This window comes from Falco punctatus (assembly GCF_963210335.1).
Source record: "Falco punctatus genome assembly, chromosome: 5".
Classification (NCBI taxonomy): Eukaryota; Metazoa; Chordata; class Aves; order Falconiformes; family Falconidae; genus Falco; species Falco punctatus.
In genome coordinates, this window is record NC_137584.1 from 31,742,127 (window position 1) to 31,765,916 (window position 23,790).

General features: G+C 35.9%; 1 protein-coding gene across 1 annotated transcript in view; it reads right to left on the reverse strand.

The window, feature by feature from the left end:
- The window catches only part of NBAS (NBAS subunit of NRZ tethering complex), a 186,875-nt gene that overhangs the window by 84,592 nt on the left and 78,493 nt on the right, over positions 1 to 23,790 (reverse strand). Inside the window, exons 33-40 of the mRNA XM_080390504.1 lie at positions 21,813 to 21,926; positions 20,761 to 20,918; positions 18,576 to 18,674; positions 11,260 to 11,427; positions 10,545 to 10,658; positions 10,177 to 10,300; positions 5,682 to 5,758; positions 4,988 to 5,125 (exon numbers count right to left, since the gene is read on the reverse strand). Of these exons, the coding sequence (XP_080246630.1) occupies positions 4,988 to 5,125; positions 5,682 to 5,758; positions 10,177 to 10,300; positions 10,545 to 10,658; positions 11,260 to 11,427; positions 18,576 to 18,674; positions 20,761 to 20,918; positions 21,813 to 21,926 (992 nt within the window). The remainder of the gene's footprint in view (positions 1 to 4,987; positions 5,126 to 5,681; positions 5,759 to 10,176; positions 10,301 to 10,544; positions 10,659 to 11,259; positions 11,428 to 18,575; positions 18,675 to 20,760; positions 20,919 to 21,812; positions 21,927 to 23,790) is intronic.

Below are 23,790 nucleotides of genomic sequence, written 5' to 3' on the forward strand. Positions count from 1 at the left end.
AACAGAGCTTGGTGGGAAAGAGTCAGCATGACCTGTGTAAACAGAACTTAACTTTGTTAGGTTGCTGGAGGACTATGAGAGTGTCAAGGAGCACATGGATGAAGGGAATCCTGTGGCAAAATATATACAGATCTTCCAAAACTATTTGACAAGTTTCCTCACCAAAGTCCACTCAGGAAACTTAGGTTGCCTGGGGATAGAACAAAGGTATTTTTATGAACTGAAACCTGGTAAAAGGAGAGGTAAATGCTTAGTGATCACTTTCCAGGTAGGGGAGAGTCAGCAGCAAGTCCTCTAGGGGCAAGTTTTGAGACCACTTTTACTCATCAATGACTTGGAGAAGGGATAAGCAATAAATATTTAAGTTTTCTGATGATACTAAGCTCTTTGAATTATTAAAATGTCATATCAATACTACAGTGTTTGATCTACCTTAGCGTTTTTAATAAAGAACCCCACCCCACCCACCCTCTCCCCCCCAAAAAAAAACCCCAAACAACCCCACAAAACACCACCAAAGAAAACTTCTCCCAAGTTCTTAGTCTGCCAGTTCATATCTCATTCACGGTGCCTTCCCCTACTGCCCTCTATCTCCCTGGTTCTCCTCTCCACCACAGACTCCATGCATATGCGGGAAGGTCAATGGGAGAGAGACTAGTGCAGTGTAGATTCAAGGAGTTACACTCTCATCTTTTCAAGTTTTGGGGCAGACATGCACTGGATTTAGATGCATATGCCAAATGAGATAAGACGTTATTTCCGCCCCCTCAAATATTAATGAGTAATTGTATCTGAACACGTACAAGCAAGCAGCCTCGTATATAAAAAAATAGGAAGTGCCAGGCATAAAGAGCAATGTGACAAGGAAGTGGAGCAACCTAAAGACCAGCAAAGAAACTTCAACTTGAAGCAGAACATACAACATAAAATTCAAACAGGGAAGCAAAGGGGAGAAATTACACTGCCAAAGGAAATTTGCGAGTTCTCAGCATCACTAACCAAAGAGAAAGAGGGGTCAAAGAGGAGGCAAGGGCTTGAATCATGAATTAAAATAGTAATACAATTAAAGAAGGTCATGTTTTAAGTCCATCATAAGCCAACCTAAAAGAGCACTCTACCATTTTACCATCTACAACAGACTGTGCTAGCCATTGCACTTATGGATGAAGAGCTGAATGTTCAGACAGAATGAAACAAGACTGACTGACATAGTTTGTTAGTTTTCTGCATCAGTGTTAATACTCCAGTAAACTTCATGAACACACACCCAATTTCAGAATAAAAATGTATATACTGTTTCTAGTGAGTTAAGTTTATAAGTTAGGAATATGACAGGATATTATTATTAAACACAAACCAATACGCAACCATTTAATAAGCATTTGATTTCCAATGTGCGATTACTTCGTGTATGGAATTAACTTCTAGCTGCATATATTGCCAGTTGCAATGCACAAAAGGGCAGTAATCATTTTCTTGAATGAAAATAACAGGTAAGGGAATAAAATATAAACCTAAGAATTTTCTGCTAATGGCAACATTCCTCCTCTGCTATTAACTGCAAAATTCCCATTCCCCTCTGCAACTTAACAGTATCTGTTAGAACTGTTGCTTGATGCTCCAAGAAAAAAGCTCATCCCCCAGCTAAAGTCAGTAAAATAATCCTCTCCAAAACCACAGAAACACCTCAGCATTAGATTATTAGCATGGGGACAGGAACATAAAGTACTAATTAGCCTTAGGATAATTAAAGTTTTTCACTCCTTTCTAGAGTGAAATCCTCCAGATATATTTATCCTGCTCACTTATCAGATCACTGGAATAGGACAAATGAGAAAAGCTTTAACAGCAAAAATTATCCAGCAAATTTCTGGCTCATCTGTATGACTTTTCTTCTTCTTCATCAAGACTTGGAAGTAGTGAGCAGTGAATCAGTGGTAGTGGGAAGACAGCCTTGATGCTGTGCAAGCAAAGTTCAGCACCAGCCAAAACACCAGCGTGTTATCAACGCTGCACAGTGCCATAGGGGCTGCTATGAAGAAAGTTAACCCCACCTCTGCCAGAGGCAGTACAGACCTAAACCAAAAATAAATATAGCTTCTCTAAAGGTCATGTGCCTCCTTACACCAATGCTTTCCACAGCCAGTCCATTTCTGGAAATTTTGCTCTGTTCTGTCTGGCATTATTCTTAGACCTTTACCTATGGTTTCATTTGGTTGTAGAGATCTAACATCTTACTCAGGAGAAGAAACTGATATAGGTCAGATGCCCTAAACTATAACTATTATGTTCATATTATTATAACAACTAAAGTTCAAAATTGTCTTGCGTACAAAACTGAAGCAGCGCTTTACACCTAAATCCTTTTTTTTCCTCCTTAAAGCAAAGTAATAACTTGATTATCAAGCTGATTTCCTTTTGGACATCAACAGTACAAAAAAGTTAATCAGAATTTTTGGCAATTTATGATTCTTTTTTGATGTGCAGATATTAGCTGTAGGTATTTCACATTGCAGTTTAAAAAAAAAAAAAACATAATCAAGCCTTCACGCAACAGACCCAATCATTCCTTCAAAATGTCTTTCTTGACTAATGACCAAGTCCTAAAGGTCTATCTTAGCCAGCTGAAAGGGAACTCTCCCCCACTACTCCACATTATCCTTATAACACAACTGTCATTTTCATTCTGAGAACGTATCTCTCATTATGCCAGATGTACTCATTTACTGTTTTGAAAGATTTACACAGTATTATTTTAAAGTAAACAAAGGAAACGTAGACTTTTCCATGCCTCTTTACAGCTTCTTATAAATTCAGCTAGAGTTTTCAGGCAGGGTACTTGATTCAGCCGACTGGAGAAATCACACTGTGACTCAGATGCTGCTAAACAGAAATAAATGTTCTATTATCTCGAGGATCCACCTTCTAAGCATGTGGCTGAAGTGCCAGATTTAAATCTTTACTGAATATGTAAAGGTTTGGGGTGGGGGTGTGGAGGATTGGTTACACACTCTCACCTAAAACCCACACTCAATTATCTTCTAAGAACAATGCACAGCTTTGAATGATACATTTAAAATGGCCTAGGTACACATTTCTGCTTTACGGAACAGTTTTAAGATAAAGGTGATGCAAGACACTAGTGGCAAGAGCTGGAAGACAATCTACTATGTAATGACGTATACAATTGAGTTTATCATATTCATAAAAGTATGTACCATAAAAGATTAAGAGCAATGGTTTTTTAACCCCCACAGAGCTCTTTGGAAACACAAAACCAAAACCCACGGCTAGATCTATTTCCATGAACAGCATCTGGTATGGCATTGAGGACAGCAACTTGTAAGTAGAGCCATTCTTTATTACCAGCATTTAAGTGTACATTTACTCAAATGGCTGTTTTGCAGTATAAACTAAGCATTTAAGTCTGGGTTGGTTGGTGGGGGGGGTTTGTGGGGTTGGGGGGGGGGGATGTTTTGTGGGTTTTTTGTTTGGTTGATTGGGTTTTGGTTTTGGGGGTTTGTTGGGTTTTTTTTGGGGGGTGGGGGGAGAGTCTTACTGGGCATTCAGGTTTTCCCCCCTCCCCCCCCCCCTTTCTTGGTGTGCTCTTCATTCAGGATCTTCTCATACAGTTGTTTTCAAAAGCTACTGTTTTAAGAATAGTACTTAAACATAGCACATTATTTTTAGCAAACTTAGAATCCACTGCTTATCACAGTTGCATACAGTATTTTACCAAGATGGAACAAAAGATTTAGCCAAAGACTGTATCAGTAAGAGATAAACTACATGGTGCTACTGATAAGACTTTGGTTATTAAACAGCAGTTGGAGCAGAAACAATTCATCTTTACCATCCTTGCTCTTATGACTTCCTCTTTCAAAAGGATTCACAGCTCTTTCTATAAAATAAGACTGTTTCAAAATGCTAAACTAAAAAAAAAATATATTTTTTCCCCATCAAAGGTGTCTTGCAGCAGGTGGACCTCAGCTCAGGGAAAGCTACTTAACAAACATGAATTAATTCCTCACAACCAACATATTTTGCAAGCCCCCCAAATTTCAGTTGTGAGCTAAGTTTTCACTTAGCGTCTAAACAGAAGATGGAAAGAATGCAAATCTCAGCAGGAACATGAAAGGCGGCCTACTTGCAGAACTGGGCAAATACCAAAACAGGCTTTCCTCTGTAAATCAGCAGTCATTCTGAACACGGGGAAAAAAACCAAAATCTGCTCTCATGCCACAGTGGTGATTAGTGATTCATCTTTGCTGAAAACCAAGCAGTCCGGAGAGCTTGTGCGCAGAAAAAAAAGAATCGGTGTAAATTCAGAAAGGCTCTTGGAGTGGCAAAGAAGAGTTTTTACTCTAGTATCTTGGCAGAAATGGCAAATGCTGCCATGTTAAATCTTTGTATGTCACCTCTTCAATTTAGTTCCAAGTTTACCATGTAACTGCTTTAATGACAGGCAATGAGTAAGAGGGAAAGCTGTGCCTTTTCAAAAAGAGACACTTATCAAAGGAAATCAACCAATTCATCAATGAATGAGGATGAATTCTCAAAACACCATATGTAAACCGAAATACAAAATAGCACACCTCAGGGAAGGCTACAGAAACTTTTTGCATAGCACCATTCTTGCTGAAATGGACACTTGACTCTTCTAGGAAGTACTATATTGTATCAGTATTGCAAGATAGCAGCACAGGTTATGCTCATTATTGCTCAGTTTTTATAAACTACTTTGAAGACTGACAGTGCTATTACCTACAAATGACACTTAACACTGTGCTTCAAAAACTCCTCCACAAATTGTGAAGTACTTGTCTGTTTACAGCACTGTAGAAGAATAATTACGTGTAACTTAAAAGACTTCTCACAGTGTAAGTCAGATCAGCTCCTTAACAGGCTTAACTCATATACTGGTTTTTCAGAATAGCTTTAATGCTGTACATTAATGAATATGGTTTTAAAAAGAAAGAGTACTAACCCTGTAGAGAGGGTGGCATTTGTCCTTGAAACACGGTACCAAACGAGCATAGATCTGCAGGCTATAGTAATAACTTGCCAGCTGGAGAGATAACGCAGAATGTAATTGCTTTTCAAAGCATTTGTTGGCATCTACCACCTAGGAGAAAAAGAGCATTAATTTAGATGAAAGATTTAATAAGCATACAACATTAAGTGCACAAACTTTCTAAAAAGCTACTTGCTGTGACTTAGAAATAGCTGTAGCTACGTTTTTCTGGCACAGAAGTAAATCAGTAACATACACAAACACACAAATATAATTTTATATTACAATGTTTCTCACACTCTTGCACAAACACCTAACCAAAATGCTCTTCCAATTACAGTTTTGCTGCTTCTATACCACAAACTAATTATCCACCTTTCTGAGCTACGTTAGAACTGTCAGTCAGGTGGCCAGACAACTATTTTAAGGAAGAAAATGTGTCTTTTTGCCAGTGCCATGTTCACAAGCCAGTCCAACAGCATTTGTTCAGAGTTCCCTTTAAATGCACCAGCCCAATCTATTAAAAAGTGTATTTAAATGAATTCAAAGAATCAAGATTTTAAAACCCTAAGGAAATTACTTTTTTTTTTTTTTTTAATGGAATTTTGAAATGCTATGAATAGTCTTTCCTGGCAAAAAAACAGAAACAAAATCACTATCAACATACCTGTGGCAGTGCAAGCAAATAGGCAAGAGACAAGGCCATATCATTTGGTAAAGCATCGCTTGCCAGTTGTAGCAAAACTGCAACATATAAGGAGCAGAAAAAAGCTTTGATTCATCAAATGAAATTTTTTCAGTGTAACCCTATTTTATTAGATACTAGCTTGAAAAGCTCTACATACTTAATTAAACACTTATAGTGCAATCCAGGAACAGGTAATATGTAATTAAACTGAAGCACAGCTTTACCTTGACTTCCAGGCAAAGCATTTGATGCATTAACCAAACAATGAGATTGTGCAGTAACAGATGCTAAGCAAAGCCATAAAGTTATCACCTGTACCAATTTATGATAGGTAAATATTTTGTTTGTAAAATCAATGCAGTTATGTTTTAAATGTTCAAAGATAATAACCAGAGGAACGGTACAAAAAGTCCTCTCTTCAAACCTGAGCTCTAATTCACACAATAAACCACATTAAAAACTTGTCTTAAAAAAAAAATGAAAAAAAACCCAAACCACAGAACCAAACCTGCAAGTGTCATATGAATTTTAAATAAGATCAGTGGAACACCAAAACCAGGTCCTGCCATTTACCGCAAACATAAGCATGAGCACGATGACATAGCAGAAATTAATGCATGGAAGAATAATTATTCTGATTATAAAAATATATATTTCTGGTAAAACTGGCAGAAAAAGTACCTGCTTTTCCTACATTATAGATGCCAAACTTGTGGGGTTTTTTGTTTAAAAAGCCCCAATATAACTTATATTCCACAAATAGAAGTGATACACAGACACAATGTAAACCCCCAGAATTTGTTAATTAGTAACAGGATCTCTCTCTCAGCACTTCTGTACTGAAGTCAAGCATCACCCTGTTGCTACCAGGGTTCCAACAAACAATTACAGAATAATGATTCTCATGACACACTTAATATTCAGGTTTTGGGGTAAAAAAAAAGTCTAAATTATTAGTTCCAGGGACAACTTCAAAAAAATCTTATGAACCCTGGACCAGAAATTGAATAAGGAATTTAAGTATATTGCAAGAATAATATTATGGTTCCATTTTTTTATAGATTGTATTTTTTACGATTATTCTAATCTGTACAAGCTACCTTCCAGCAATTTAGCTTTTTGTTTAAGGACGTCTCAAATACCTATATTCCCACACTACACAAACTACTCTTGAGGGAATGCTGGCAAGAGAACTGATTACTTTATATACAGAGCCCCCCAGTGAATTCTTTGTTCCAAAGAATGATTTATAAAAGGCCTGAATGGCCAATTATAATTTTCAGATTATCATTAATTTGCCATCAGCCTGAAGTGGATTTACATGCTGGCCCTCAGCCAGAAACAAAACCCAAATTTCTATATGACAGGTCATCACAGAGGCTGTCTACATGGCAACATGTCAGTTACTGCAAATACAAGCCTGTCCAACAGCACCTATGCTCGTGCTTCAAACTTTTACCAAGAGTTTCTTGCTCCTGATAGCTTGTTTCTGCTACATTCAAAATAACCTGTATACCGTCCTAAAAAAGGTAATAGGACTCTAGAAATACCTAATATTAAAATCTTGATGAATTAGTTTGCAAAATTGGTATTTCCTACTCTGAGCACAAGTGAAGTTACTTTATATATTCCTATAACCACCTCTAGTTGAACAGAAAAAAATGGGAAAAGGGAAAGAAGAATCTGGGCTCCAAATCCTTCTCCATTTCTCTGCAAAATTAGCAGTTGCAAAGCCTTGGGAATGATGAACTGTGGGCTCTCTTCCAGCTTAACATCCTCAACATGGTAACAGCCACAGTAGCAAAACTGTAACTTCACCTTTCAGATAGCAAGCCTGACAGAGAACATAGCACCAGTACAAGCCAGAAAACAATGTTATTCATACTCTTGCATTAAGCTCAACACAAAGACACCCCTGTTGCCAGAATGCAGTTAAGACCTGCCTCCACTGTCATCCCTTCTGAGATTAAAAAAATCCCCTGTACTAATTCAAAAAATATAAGTTTTCTGTGTGTTTGTGTGCAGATGTGTTAATATATCCATACACAGATGCCTACTTTACGTACACACAAACACACGTGTATACACAAAGATCAACTTCAGTTTTCTGTTTCTCAGTGAAGCCCTATGGGAATTCTCTGATGTCTAACAGGGCTGAGTTCGAATCACAGGCTATGGTCACTAGCAGGATGCCATTCTGTCCTTTCATTTTTTACACACAATTTTACACACAATTACATACAAAATTTACAGGAACTTAGTATCATTTCAGACCACTGCAAAATTTGAAATTTGCCCAAGGGATTAAACATTAGAGGGTTGGTAAACCAGGAAGGACAAGCACTGACAAACAAAGAGCCAGTGCTGCTGTCTCACAAGCAATATTTCCTTAGGAAAACACTAAAAAAAAGTTTAATTTTAAAAGTAATTTTTATTTCCTGTGCAGGTCTCTACTTTATGCCACAAGACTGTTTGGAAGGCAAAGTAGGGAAGAAAATTATAATTTCTGATAACTGGAATTTATCAATCCCTAGAAAGTTTCAGCTCTTTCCTTTTTTTCTCTCTCTAAAAAAACCCACAAAAACTGCTTCAAGCTTTCAATTCTTCATTTAGCATGTGATAAAATCTCACTAAACTTAAAAAGTATGTATTTCAGTGAAACAGTCATATCTGTAAGCAATTACAAAATCATGCAAAGCATTAAGCTATTCTTTGTTCTAAAACTCCTGAGGACTGATAGGTTATGACCAAGTGTCCTGGGTTTACTGTGAGTTTAGTACCTACTCTGGTTACAATGAAATGCAGTGTTTGTAGTAACTTCCTATTCAAATTTCATCTTCAACCTCCCCATCAAATCCCTAAGCCCTACAGAGAAAGACAACCACAACAAAACAGGGATGCACAACACTGCCTCGGTCACACTAAGACTGTATGTGTAAGAATGCTGCCTACTGACTACCCAGAAGTGTCATGTCATACGGGACTGCAGAGTACAGAATAAATACACCTCAGTTTTCCAGAGGAAAACACAGAAATCTCAATTCCCTAACACAGTTGGAGGGACTTGTAAGCGAAATTCAGACTGACTATAGAATAAGAGTGTTAGAAGAGAACAGAAGTATTAACATTGCAAAAGCAGTTATCTGCACACAGGAGGAGGAAGATAGAGGCTCAAAGACTAAAGCTGGAATCTACAATTTCTTCTTCAAGCACAAGTCCCTAAAACTGAGATTTACACCTCAAAGGCAGCCACTGAATTGTAAACCAGTTCCAATTACTCAAGCTGGAGCAGGAAGTATTACCAAAGATCTGCCAACTAACATCAGTTGTCCTAAGCAAGCAACGAATGCTTTTTAATCCTTGCCTCCCCCTCCTTTAAGACACAGCAATCACAGCCAGAAGCCTATGGGCTTTCTACAGGCAAGAAAAGAGATCATAAGTACTGATTTGAAACTACTTTTGCATTAAGAGAGTATGAAAGGAACAAAATGTGAACACATCCCCATTTATGCAAGCTGTTGCTGACCTTTTCCAATTCATGTTATTCTATTACAACTGTACAGGTTATCTGTAGAAATACCATATATGTCAAACTACTGAATCGTATACTTGTAAGACAAATATGTTGGTTTTCACTAAACAACTCAAATAAAACTGTGGCTAATGAAGAAAGTCTCACTTGAAACTTTTCTCATATTGCAAGTGATTTAATATACTCATTTTTCATGGCAGAACTTACCAGAGTAAAATAATACAGTTTTCTTCCTTCAAGAGACACTAACAGCATGTAAATATTTAAACAGTTCATTCCTTAAACCAGCAGGAGATAGCCAAAATGAAAGACAAACAATCATAGGTAGTTTTTGTGTGGTTTGTTGTTTTTTAAAAAGTGAAACTGTTTCAGTTAAACCGTTAAGTATAACCTATAAAAATGTAGAAATTTCAGAAGAAGTTCTGATGATTCCAAAAGCTGCAGTTATGCATTAATTAGGAAATAAAATACTGTAACAACCTTGCAATACTGAAAGCTGTATACACAATTGCACACAATTTCAACAAGTGAATACACAGGCATACATACAAGTAACATTAACACTGGGTTGCCAATTTTCATTTAAATATCTACACATGGTAGTTTTCAGGAAACTTACAAAAACTTCCACCCCCCCCAACATCTGTATTTTTGTCAGCCCCCAAACACCAGTTTCTGCTCATTTAAAGCCAACTTTCAAATTTCAGATTGTAGTCTTTACTGAGGTACTTTAAACATACCACTTCTCTTGAAAACTCTGCAGATACTTCTATCAAGACTACTTAGGAACTTGAGATGTTAAACTGGATCCCAATTCATACAAAACGCCTAGACAATACTTTAGATCATTGTGTGCAACTCTCCATATTTAAAGCCATCCACAGATTCTCATGTGTTTACTATATATAGTAAATACAGGAATGAATATACATGTACCCATACCTTCTGTAGTTGGAAGTAGGTCTTTCCCTTCACTCTTTGTTTCTGTCAGTTTCTCTGTTCTCAGCAATACTTCCGCAAAGCTTTCTGAAGAATTGTTCTGGTATGTGCCATAGCTGATTTCAGACTAGAAGTAAAATAAAGGTAACTGATACACGTGCACTATACCCTGAAGTTCTATTTGGCTCACCTGAATTGGATGCAATTATCTGCCTTAGTTCCTGCATTTGCTTTCCTTTCTGTTTATTTTTCGATTTTTTCCTACTATTGCACAAAATTTCAAGTCACACAAATAATCCAAAATCCGTATTTTTACTTAATTATAACATCTCAACAAAAACTAACACTTCAGAACTCTAACAGAAACTTACTTCTGCAACATATGGATCAGCAATCAGAGACTCGTAAAATGGATGACAGCCTTGTTTTTCCACAATGGCATTTTCTTCAGGCCCACTTTTTAACACATCTCCAAATTCTTGGCCCTGGGAAAAATAAGTATAGTTGAACCTAGTTGTAAAAAAGCTCATTAAAGAGTCTGTAACTGCTGCTCAGAAGGAAAACAGCTGTAAATGAAAACATAATTCAATTCAGTGGGGAGTAAGATATGTATCATCTTACATAAACCAATGCTGAACGAGGTCCAGTATCCTTAAAGGAAAGAGAATCATGTTTAGAAGTACTATCAGAAAAACTAGTATCATGAACACTATAGAAAATCCACTGAGATAGAGAAGGTAGAAAAGAGAAACTGAAAAGGAACGGCTTTCAATATAAAAAAAGAGCATTTAAAGATCGGGCTTTGCTGTGCTTCCTTCCTCAAAGTTTCGAAGTTCTGTCAAATTTCAACTATGCCTTCCCACGCTATGCTAAGAAAGCAGGATGAAACAGATTAGAAAACAAGAAAAAGAAACAGCTTTAGACCCCTTCTTTAATTGGGGTTTGCTTGCAAACAATCCCATCATGTCTCTAGTTCATTTACTGATTTGAGGTCTTCAGTTAGCAGATACTACAAAACAGCCTAGCTTTTATACTAATGTATCATTGAATGTGTAAACGTTCAGAGACACATCAGCAATCCCTTACATGTAACGGTCGAAGATAAGTTAACGATCTCTTCCACCACTGTCCATCACTGACAGCATGCAGCATGGCTTTTGTAGTCATAGTTGTGTTAGACAACACCTTCATGGTTTTTGATGTCGTCCAGTACAACAAATCAGCAGACTGGCTAGAGGCGGTGTTGGTTTCATCCTGTGAGCATATCCAACACACAATGGCAAGTGTTAGACTCATGCTTTAATTAGGCTAATGACCTAAAGGCAAATGCATTAGAGTTCTATGCATAATACTAAGATACTATGTTAGTAACATACTTTAATGATCATTAATTTAAGCAGCAGCTGTCAAAGACAAACAAAAAACAAGTTAAAAGTGGTTTAGGAGTTTCAATCTGAAGTTACCAGCATGACCAACAGAACATTTTGCCCCTTATTCAGTTATAATCTCCTGTTTCCACAGACAACAGCTGGTTTTAATTCCAAAGTTTATAATGGTAATGTTTTACATAATTGTTGAATGCTTCTGTTAAAATAATGATGTCTCTACAAATGAGCAGATTGAGCATGCTAAAATTAATTTTCAGTAATTCAAGAAAGCTGATAGTAGACACAATCTTGTATTTGTACAGAGGCAGCATTAATTAAGTTGAATTCTCAGTAGGGAAAATGAGAAGAGATGTAAACATTCATCTCCAGACCAAGTGAAAAAGAATCATCAAGATCTGAAATTCTGTAGTCAGCATTTAGAAGATACCAGATATAGCAAACCTAAAAGACTGCAAAAAATAACAGAGACCCCAGCCTACCCCCAGTTGCAAACTGCTTCTGTAATACATGCACATACATGTGTACACATGATCCTGTAAAACGTTTTCACTCAGTAAACTCACATGTAAGTCAATTCTTAAAAGCAAAACACGTTCCAAAAATGGAGCTTTGGCTATCAGCTTTACCTCATGTAAAGCATTTAAATAATACCCAGAACACTCATGTTGGTTGATCTGTGTTATTTCTGTCCTGAAAGGTTTAGCATTAATTGCATGCTTTACAAGGCTTGCACATTACACATGAATATATAATTAGTATGCTAATGTAAACACACTGTCTTCAGCAGTAGAAAAAAATAAGTATTTTCCTCCATACAGCAAAGTTCAAGAGCTTTATATCCAATGGTTCTCACCAACAACCCTATTATTCATCTCCCCACACGCTGAAGTGTATTCAAATAGAAAACTTCTACATGTATAACTAAATATGAGGTATTAGTTTACAACATACTAATTCATGACAAAATTCCAGCCTCCAGCCCAAAAAGATGTCTTTACACTTCAGTGAATTACGTCCCCTACCATAAGCTCAGCGACAAAACACGTTAGCTTCAGTAAGCTTCACTGCAGACAAACTTATATTTAGTACCTTTTACTGTAGTATGCAGTAAATCACAGCCTCAAGCTGACCACTGAAGTAGCAGGTTCATCTTAAATCCTTCTTTCCATTAAGGCTTCAGCATTTTTTCAGTCCTTTCTGAAACTACATTCTGCATTTCACGAATGTACCACTAATGAACTGACTGGCTAAACTGGAAATTTCAGCTTTTACTTGACCAAATAAAGAAAATTAATGCCAATTACAACATGCCAGTATTTTTACTCCTCTGAAAAGTTAAAAGCAACTGAAAATCATAGGTCTGGTGGCTTGGGGTGGGGGAGAGAATTTCCTGTTTGTATGTTAAGTAAACCACTCTTGTTACTTGGTACAAAAGATTTTTGTCATTTATTTTAAATGTTGTATACAGAATACTAAGTTTTCTCTCTGCCTCCCTTTTCAAGTAGATGCTGCAGGACACTGAAAATTTTTCATGGGGAAAAAAATAAACCAAAACTAAACCAAACAGAACCAGGGAAAAAAAAAAGTCCCGCTCAAGTTCTCAACTGCATTCGAGCAAAACTTGAAGCATTCAAGGCCAGGCTGGATGGGTCTTTGAACAACCTGGTCTAGTGGAAGGTGTCCCTGCCCATGGCAGGGGCGGTGGAAACAGATGAACTTTAAGGTCCCTTCCAACCCAAACGATTCTATAAAAATAAATTTTCTTAAAATAAACCTCCTTCAGTAGTGTGAAAACTAATGGGCTAATTTGTATGCTAGTGTGTATGTTTCTATAGCTCTGCTGCTATCAGATAAACTCTACTGATCTTCTCTAAAAACAATTTCAACTTTAACAAGTAATTACAGTCTTCTCTGCACAAATAAGAATTCTTTTTTCTAAAAAGCCATTCCTCTGTGTACCTGGAACAGCAACATTTAAAGGCTATAACTTTTTGCTATCCTGAATCAATCTCTCATAAAATAAATTATTTCCTAAAGATTGTTTGAGATCCTATCTTAAGACAACTTGCATCCTTTAATTGTATTGTCAGGAGGAAGTTAGTTTGGATGTCTCGAGAGCTGTTTCGAGGAAATTATCATTTCTTCCTGGTATCTTTTATAAAACTAAGTACATCAGGTTAAAAACAAAATAATAATAGCAGCTTAAAATTTTGAATGAATCTAAATCGGTGTAAAAAAAAGTCAGTCAACAAATTCTGAATTATCAAGATACTCTAAAATAACAGGTAAATTATTTTTATATCTATACGTATTCTCATACATACACATATATATAATTCCAACCAGTCCAATGCAACGACAAATAACAAAGCCACCTACATTTTAAATAAACATGGAAGACAGAGTAACAAATCAGAACACCTGTAATATGGATTATTTTTTTTTCTTTTACAATTACAAAACAACAATTACTGAAGGTGCAAAGATTAAAGCATGCATAAACCACACACTGTATACACCTTACTGCATAATGTCTCTTAACGCGTAAGACTATAAAGGAAACAAAGCGAAGTAGAACAGATTCTGTTCATAAGACAGAACATCAAGTATTAGTTTTCCTTTTTCTTTTTCCCTTTTTGATACTTCCATTGGAAAATAGGATTTTGAAATAGTTTCTTTTACATACATATTAATGTTTAACCTACATTTATGTTTTATGCCTGGGAGGGGTTTGGTTTGGGGGTTTTTGGGGGTGTGTGTGGTTTTTTCTTTTTGTAAGGTATGTTACAGCTGATGAACCGGTCTAATTGAAAACTCCACTCCTGCAAAGATAAACCAGACCCTAGATGAGAGACTATCGAAAAGATTCAGCTCAAGATGACAACACTAAAATTCAGGTGACACTGGATGTCTAAGCTCTTATTAAGACTTTAACGTCACTAGAACCAAAAAAGTAACCCAGCCTTAAGCATACACAATGCATTTGATTCAGCTGCTTAAACGTAGGCTTTGATGACTGAGATATATGGCAGTAATAAAGATACCTGCTTAACACACTTGTAGATCTGACAGAGGACGTAGAGTTTTTGGATCAGTAGCTAAAGGAGGAGGATAACTTGGGCTATCTCAAATTGCTGATATCTATGATTAAGTAACTGCAACAAGCACCTAATGGCTGATTAGCTGCATTATTCTCTATGCATCATATACTGGACCTCCACTGACTACAACAGGAGCTTAAATAGTGCGTGTATAGAGTTCCACGTTTAGATTTTTCTCCTCTGCACAAGAGTTCTGTGACACTGTTAATGAACACTATTTCTTCAGGAATTACAGCTACCTCTTCCCACGAGAAGAATTTTAAGTTACTTATTACAGAATTAAAACCAGTACATTTACTAAACCACAAAACACAGTTCCAGTTAATCTCAAAATAAATAAAATTAAAAAACAAAACAAAACAAAACCCACCAAACAAACCCAAAGCATAACTATTTCAAACAGCAGCTGGAGCATTATTTTTGCCCTGAGGCTCCAAAGACTCCAGGTTGAAGAGTTCCCAGTGCGTGCCGCAAACACAACATTCCCTAAGCATTTCTAACCAGCAATGATAAAAATGCATGACATACCAATTTAATGTATACAAATGTTTAAAAGATCCTGTCTTTCCCCAGACCTAGTGCTTGGGAAAAAATGCAAAAGCAAAGAAGATGCTAATACTCTGTTAATTGGGAATTTTCTTTTCTTTAAGCAACATTTAAGAAAATCATTCCTATAACTTTAAGATACTCTCCTCTAGAAATTATGTCTGCTCTCCTATCAAAAGAGTTTGTTTTCAAGGGAATGTGAGACCCTAGATTTCTCTTCTGCTGATGTGCCATGTTACAGTAATTAAGTTTTCACATTCAGATATGTAAAAGATAAATATTTTTCTTAGATGTAATGCATGTTTTAACTATTCTGCACATTTAACAAAGTCAGAGATCACAAGGCAATCGAAGGTTATTGTTTCCACTGTTTAGACACAACACAGCATTTCATGATTAAGCATTAGATTTTAATCAGATGTTAGCTATAATATGCTGAAATGCTTTTCATTATCAAGACCTTTATTTTCTTACTGAGATATTTTGTTTGAGAAGCGTAGATTAGTTGTCAATGCATTTGTCACATACAACAAAAAGAAAAAAGGGTGCAGACTGGGGAAACTTAGCATTTTGCTTAAAAATAGTCTGCTATGTGAGAATCATTGTAGCTTCCAAAAGATAATTCCTCCAATGGATCCCACAAGTTCAATCAACGGTGACAAGCTGACACTAAGCTAATGAAGTACATTCTTGTGCAAATAGGTTAGCTCCTACAGAATAATTAAGTGCATCTTTATCATAGCAATCAGGAATTTCCTTCGAAGTAGAACCACCAAAAACTTGGAGAAAAATTATACTGAAGGCAATATGACAGCAGTATTAAATGACACATTTCTATGCAATCTGTGGAGTTATAAAGCCAGCTGCTATCAAGATTTCTGGAAGTTTAATGGGAAAAAAGTTTTTAGAGGAAAAACTTAAAACAAAAAAAATGAAATTAGTTTAGACATTTCTAGAGAGGAGTTCAAGAGAAGAATGATTGACAAGTATGGTGAGCTGGTGATGTAAGTTACTATAATGAAAAAAAAAGGTAGCAGCAACTAATGAGTCAATACTAGATGAAGGTAAGAAGAGTAGAAAAAAAGTCACTAAAGCTTTGGAAGGGAAAACTGATATACTTACAGATAGGTATTTTTAATGCAACAGAGAAAGGGATGCCCAAACACATGTATGATAGAAGACGCTTAGTCAAGTCAAGATAAGAAAAATTACACTTAGAGCACTAATTTGAAAAGGTATCAACAACTACGAAAGAAAAACATTTGTCAAATCCTCGAAAAAATGATGCTCTAAGTTAATCAGGACATAAGTGAAAAAGAAAGGAGAAAAAGAAAGGGAAAAAGTCTTACAGTTTTTTCTTTGAAGGAATTGAAATTCTGTACAAGACAATGAAAGTGAAGCACGAGGAATTAGCTGAAGTGGAACTATGGGGATTGCAGACATGGGATTCGGCTAAGTCAGAGAAACTGAGTTATTAAATATATTGCTTTTCTAACATTTCAGATGTCTGTAACAAAGGAAGGGTTATACACTGACTAAATTCTGGGCCCTTTCCCCCTGTGTCATTGCAAGAAATGAAAGAAGCTATAAATCCCTATTAAGTTAACTGGGAGAGAACAAAAAGACAGAATTAGCAAATATACAGAACTCATTTCATAGTCTAACAGTCTGAAATACGACATGCCAAGAAGCTGTATTAACACAGAAAGAAATAAAAAACTCAATGCAGCAACATACAAACTTGTCAGGTCAACTGCTTACCTAATTCCAATTCTAAACAGTCAACCAACCACAACTAAGGGCGGGGAAAAAAAAATATCGAACAAATTTCCGAATGTGAATTCTTTATCATAATGAAAATTGCTTCAGATATCCAAACTGAATGGATAATAAATTTAATTATTGAGTTTACTCAACTCTGATAAACCTCTGAATAAGTTTCTGAATCATTTTTATGCAAGTCTAATTGTTCTGTCACAACACAGTAAATAGCACTACAGCATATGAAAGGTGATGCATGACAGTTTGTTATATACATTAAAACTCTGTAAACACATGCATCCACATCAGAAAGTTGAACAATTTTAACATCTACTTAATAATCTTCCCCTCAGAAAGATTCATTTACCAATTTCCAGAAAATATTAAGCACTCCTGCCAGCGAAACAGACCTGTTCTTCATAGCAATGACTCCAGCAGTTAAGGTGTTTAGCTCTTTTCCCCTGAATACTGTTTTCAGCGGTATTTTGCTTTCTTGCCTATTTATTTTTTATATATGCAAACATGTATATGTATGTTTACATACACATATATGTATACAATGTATGTATGCCTATACATATATAAAACATACACAAAACAGAGGCATAGAAGTTCTCTTACCACTCCAACAACGTGAAGGAGAGGTGTGGGTTTTTAAGCCACATGATGTTAAGTACATTAAAAGGCAAAGACTAGTGTGTTTCATCTACACTGTCATTGGTAAAAATTACCCAAGGGTATAGTGACATTAAGGTGACTGCAGCTCAAGACACTCTTCTAAAAACGCCAGACTATGCAACATGAACCACCTTCTTTCTTTCTCTCTCTGTTCTTTCCTGTATGTCTTTAAGGCTTTTACCACCCTTCTCCCCACCCAAGATCTGTTCATTATCTACAGAAAGCCTTAATTAAACAGAAAAGAATAAAATTAAACTTAGAATTTCATAAATAGGTAATTACATCTTCTTTAAAGAGAGAAATATACTTGCAATTGTACATGTACAAACTTAAAACAATAAACATGAAAAGTGGAAAGAATAATAACAGCCTATTTTCCTGCTGCCCTGCCTCTATTTCCCACAAAACACTCGATATTTCTCCTGATCTTACACATAGAAATAGTTTCAGATGCAATATATGGAAGTTATAAAATGGCAAAGACGACACAAACTTCATGATACACAGAACAAAAGGGAAAAGTAAGTTTAATTCAAGGCATTTTTTTATTAAATTTGTAGCTTAGGTTTATTTTCAAGTGTTTTGCTTCGCAATTGGGACAGGTCAAAAATCAAATCAACATTAATGTATATTATCATGTTAATTTTTTTGGCACTTTCCTCTTCTGCCTCTGGGTTTGTGGTGGTTTTTTTTCCTGTGGTGCTAAGACTGCGTAGGAAGAGGCAATAAAAAAATTGCACCAGACTAACTATAAAGACATAAACAAAACCTTGAACTTACAACAATCTAAGAACAGAAAACAGTAGATTTCTTTTATGTTGTGCATTTTATCTAGTAAACAGGTAGATATTGCTAAAAAAATCAAATCCAGCTCTTCATAATGCAGAACAAAATAATTATTACTCCAAAAACTCTCTTTAAAGCTTACCTCTGTATCCTTACTGATCAGTGAAGACGGTCCTGAGGCATATACATTCTCACCTCCTTCTGAAGGAAGGATCTGGTAATTCACAGCCTGATAAAGAATCTATAAACACAAAATAATCTCTTACCAGTCAAATAACAAAATGTAAGAAGTATGACTGATGTCGTAGGAAATGCAAGAAAATCTGATGTAAAAGCTTCCATGACAGAAAAACAAGGGTGTGGGAGAAGACAGGGAGAAGAACACATAGGTATCTTTGGCATCCCCTCACTGTTGTAGCCCCAGACAAAACCACCTTCCCTTCTCTGTGATTTTTGTGCAATATTTTTCACATAATGTAAGATATTTTTAAAAAAATTATATGCACCCTGCTATACTATGATAACTAAAGAACTTACATGAAAAACAGCCATTATCTGAACTGTGCCTCTGAGGTGCCTCTGTGGAGCTGCCAAGCAAGTGTTACACAAGATTGTAGTTTTGTGGGCAAAAGACACAGTCGTTTAATATCATATAGTTAGCATGACTTTCTGATAAGGTTTTTCAGCATATATCTATCTACCTACATACAGAGACAGAACATGTAGGACAATTAATGGACAGACCTGAAAAGCTTATGCTTATTTTATGGAGAAAGTAATTGCAGAAGAAACTGAGTAAACATGCTTTGACAGAAATCATTACTTAGGTTTGGCTTCTTGGGGCAAATATTACATTAATCATCACTGCACTTTTGCTACAAATGATACTGCACTAACAAAGAAACCTGAGCAAGATTCAGCCTCAAGTTTTGTGAATGGAGAAGACAGAGGATCTTTTCCGTTGGAGAAGTGGGATGCAAGAGGTTAATAACTAGTGGCTGAACAGCTGCACTTCATTACAACTACCAGGACATGAAGCCTTTAGAAGGAATGAGACAGCAACATAGAAGCAGTGAATTGACAGAAAGTATAACTAATTTTCATTTATACATTGTCAAAAGTTTGTCTGACTTCAAATTCTAATGCTAGGTATAGGCACATAAGGGGGGAAACAAGTTTTTATTTCTATATTGTACAGATATCAGTTCTGCAATAATTCCACTTGTGTTTAAGCTCATAATTACACTTACCTCTCAAATTTGAGTGCTTTCATGATAAAAATAAAACATTAAATAGGTTGCAGGAGATAGACTTTTATTTCAAATTCTTTGTAGCGTTTTATTCTGATGTTACCCTGTCCCTGAAGCAGTACAGACTGCCTTCATATGTTGCCTGTATTTCTCATACACATTATTACAAAGGCAATTTTGTAAGGAAAAAGGGTATGCATTTGCAGGTGCCTTAGACTACGTAAGTACTGTACTCATTGCTCCCTTCTCCCCCGTTGTTCAAACACAGAATTCAAGCCCTCTAAAACAGACCTATCTTTGTGTAATACAAACATGAACATTGTGAATTCTTAGACTACTAATACAATTATGAAATCTTAAACAAGTAATAGTATGTAGGCCAAGCTGTAATTACGCTGAACAGAAATTGAACGTTTTGACAACCTAAATTACCGCACTGCAGTTTCAAATAAAACTTTTCAGAAGGTTTGCTATGTCACTTGGCATAAGTTGTATTTAAATGCCACAATTATGCATTCTTACATACATACTATGATCAGCTGAACACCTGAGATGTGATTCTATTAAGTCATCAGTCATTGCAGAGTTAATATGGCTCAAACATAAAGCCTATTGTAGTTGTTGAAACCATTACATGGCTGAAATGAGTGGGAAAAGAATTTCATTGTATATTGGGTAGAGATCATGAAAACGTTTGAATAAACATTTAATAGACATTTACATGGGCATTTAATGAAGTTGCATCAGAAAGTGTAAACACTTGGAAAACACAGGAAAAATTATTTAACCGCATTTGGAAATAAAACATTTAAATGAGGCAATAAATAAAGAAAATAAAAGTACTAAAGGCAGAGAATACAATTGCACTTCTACTGGAGAAGCCAACTAAACATATAAAAATGCTCATAAAGAGACTTCATTTGTTGAAATGTAACACTGAAAGAAGAAAAACAGAGTAGAACAATTATAAACTTGTAGGGGGGTAGAATTTAAGGGAACAAACTTCAAAATGAGCACAAGTCTCCTTTACTTTGGTAAGCACTGACCTTGCATGAAAATAGTTTCAGGAACACCCACCTGGGTCTGCAATGAACTGCTCACTCCCAACAACGCCTCTATGGAACTTGGGGGACAGTGTGTCAGAGCAAAAGCCATGAGCTCCTGACGCATACCTAAATCATGGTAGCCTTCTGATTGCCCAAGCTGACTGCATACTTCCCAGCTCTTAGAATAACCTACAAGGGAATACAAAACATACTTCTGAGGTTGGTAAGCTTCACAAGTGATAGGAAGATGCTGCATAACTCTTACTGGATGAGATAAAGGAGGGCATGTGGCATTCGTCCTGACACTTTACATCCCCTAAGGAAAGAACCATAAAGGCTCCATAAATCAGAGATGTAACTCAATGTTAGACTGACCAAATACATAGAAGATTAATTATTATCATATTGTAGATATCAGTACAACAGGCATCTGTAAGCCTACACACCGCAGTAAGAAAAACAGCATGATATTGAACACCTTACTGGAGTGGCTGTAAATTTAAAAAAAAAAAAAAAAAAAAAAAAAAAAAAAAGTACAATGTATCACTTGCTATATTAAAAGAATCTCAATTCATCGCAAATTTCCCCCTTCAATCTCAAGGCAGAAAAAAGAGCCAAAGAAACAAATCCCATCTTCTTTAGTACCTTGACACATATATTTCATTTATCTCCACTCATCCCCAGACAAATACAAATTACATAAATAGCACAAGTATTTTAAGAGTTCTGAAAGAATGGTAGACATCTAAAAAGTTGTACATTCCTGCTAGCTGCAGTCACATATTTTTATCTGCTTGAGATGGGTACAGTGTAGAAAGAATAAAAATTGTGGTTCCCAGAGGAATATAGAAAAGCTTCCTAAAGTTACTGAACTATTAGACATGTAACCATCTTCTCACATACAGTATTTGCTGTATACAGCATCCATTCCACGGAGATGCCAGTTGACTTCCACAAACAAAGCATAACTAATTTTTGAATGAAATGGACCAATCTGAAGTGCAATACTTCACAGTAAGCAAAGAGTCAGAACTCTGATTACCACCACCATCATCCCATGCAACCCCCATTTATTCACTTCACCTGTGGCCATGAGCTCCTGGCAATGCATACTAGCTGCTTTGTAATCCTGGAAACTGAGAGCTTGTTCCACTAAAAGGATTAAAACTTGGCCTTTTCTCTCAATCTGATCATCTCCTGTAAGAAAAATTCAACATTTTTATTAGCTAATTGGAATTAATGGTCAACTTAAACTTGATGTTTTATGTCTTAGGAAAACTATATGCCACAACATGAAAAGCACATCTTGAAATTGAAGCAGAAATAAAATTATCTGCTTTTTCCTGAAAGAAACAATAAAAACAGTAAAAACCACTGGCATCATAACTGGCTTAAAAAAAAAGAAAGTTACACAGCATGTTATGTCTAGGTAAAAAAAAAAAAAAAAAAAAAACAACAACAACAAAACAAACCACCTCACAAAAACAAAACAAAAAAAACCCCATGAAACAACCACATAAAACCCAAACAACAATTTTGAAAACTGTACTTATGTGATGGCCAAGATACATATCAAAAATCGGCATTTAAGGTAAGTGACATAAATCAAAACACTGACATAGGAAAAAAACTTCTGTGAACCATAAGAAAAGAAAAAATTGGAAAATTTTAATTGTTTTCGTACAGCATACAAAGCCCTGGGTTAAATTCCCACTTCACAGCCAAATGTGATCCAAATCATGAGATATGGAAGACACAGGTATTTTAAAAACCCTACTCTCATAAATTGAGCAAGTACATCAAACTATTTTTTCACGCCATACACACATCTTGGTCACCAGATCTTCTGGACAACACCTCTTCCCTCAGTTATGAGTTAAAAGTTACACTTCAGATATCATTTATCTCTTCTGACTAGAGTTTCATCAAGAATCTTTGTAGGAAAATGTCCTGACCTTAATTTTAATACATAAGCATTCACAGATGAAAAATTAATCAGACAACTCACCCCTTTTTCAAAGCTAGTTGTAGTTAATACAAATAACATTTACCTGCAACCCTTTACCAGACATCTATTTTATTAAAACTTTTTCCAATTTACAGTGAACACATGAGACAAAGTTATTTACTGACACCAGCTGGTCCAGTCTTGTGCTCAAAATAGCATATATGTCTATGCACTGTATGACAAGGTGACTAAACACAGGAAAAATCATCTTATGCTATTAATTTTAATTGAGGAAAGAAGGATGACAAAAAGCTAATAAAAATGAGTGGATTTTTTCAATGCAAGCTTCTTGCTCATGTTTCTCCCCTATTATTAAAAGTGATTTTACACAGTCACTGGTGTTACAGTCATTTGAAAAGGACACTGGTTTATGAAACTGTATTACTGTAACTTGGGAAATCAAATATTTCAGAAGGTTAAACAGATCCAGTTCAGAAAACCATTTAAAGAGTACATGTTCTTAAATTACATAGCTGTTATTTTTAACTCTACTTTGCAGGTCCATCAGCGCAGGCAAAGTAAATTTCTTTTTAAAGCTTTCTCAAAAGAAAAGATGTAGCAGTTGCACTAGAATGACATTTGGGGAAGTGAAGTTACCCTAATTACTCAACTCAGTCTAAATTCCCCTAATCCTTGCATGTCATGACTAACTCAGCTGGGAGAACAGGTTGGCTTCCTATCATTTTATCTTTCGGCTTCTTGTACAATGTACTGCCAACACATGATGTTGCAAATTAATCACATCCAAGGCTCTTCTGTTGCAAAAATTTGCCCTCTGGAACCTGGGAACTTCTCATTCGGGCAAAAGCAATTACAGATGACAAAGAGTCACTTCCAACTACACAACTTAAATGTGAACTGTCATTTCGATAAGCAAGAGATCTGTACTTGCCACTCACCTTCTGATGCCCACTTTGTCCTGACAGCTTTACTACTTTACACAGAGATTTGACTAAGTAGCAGACACAAATAAAAAGCAAGAGAAGTACTTTTGTTGCTCAGATTTTAGCTAAACAAAATAATTACTGCTATTTATCACTACTTAAAAATCAG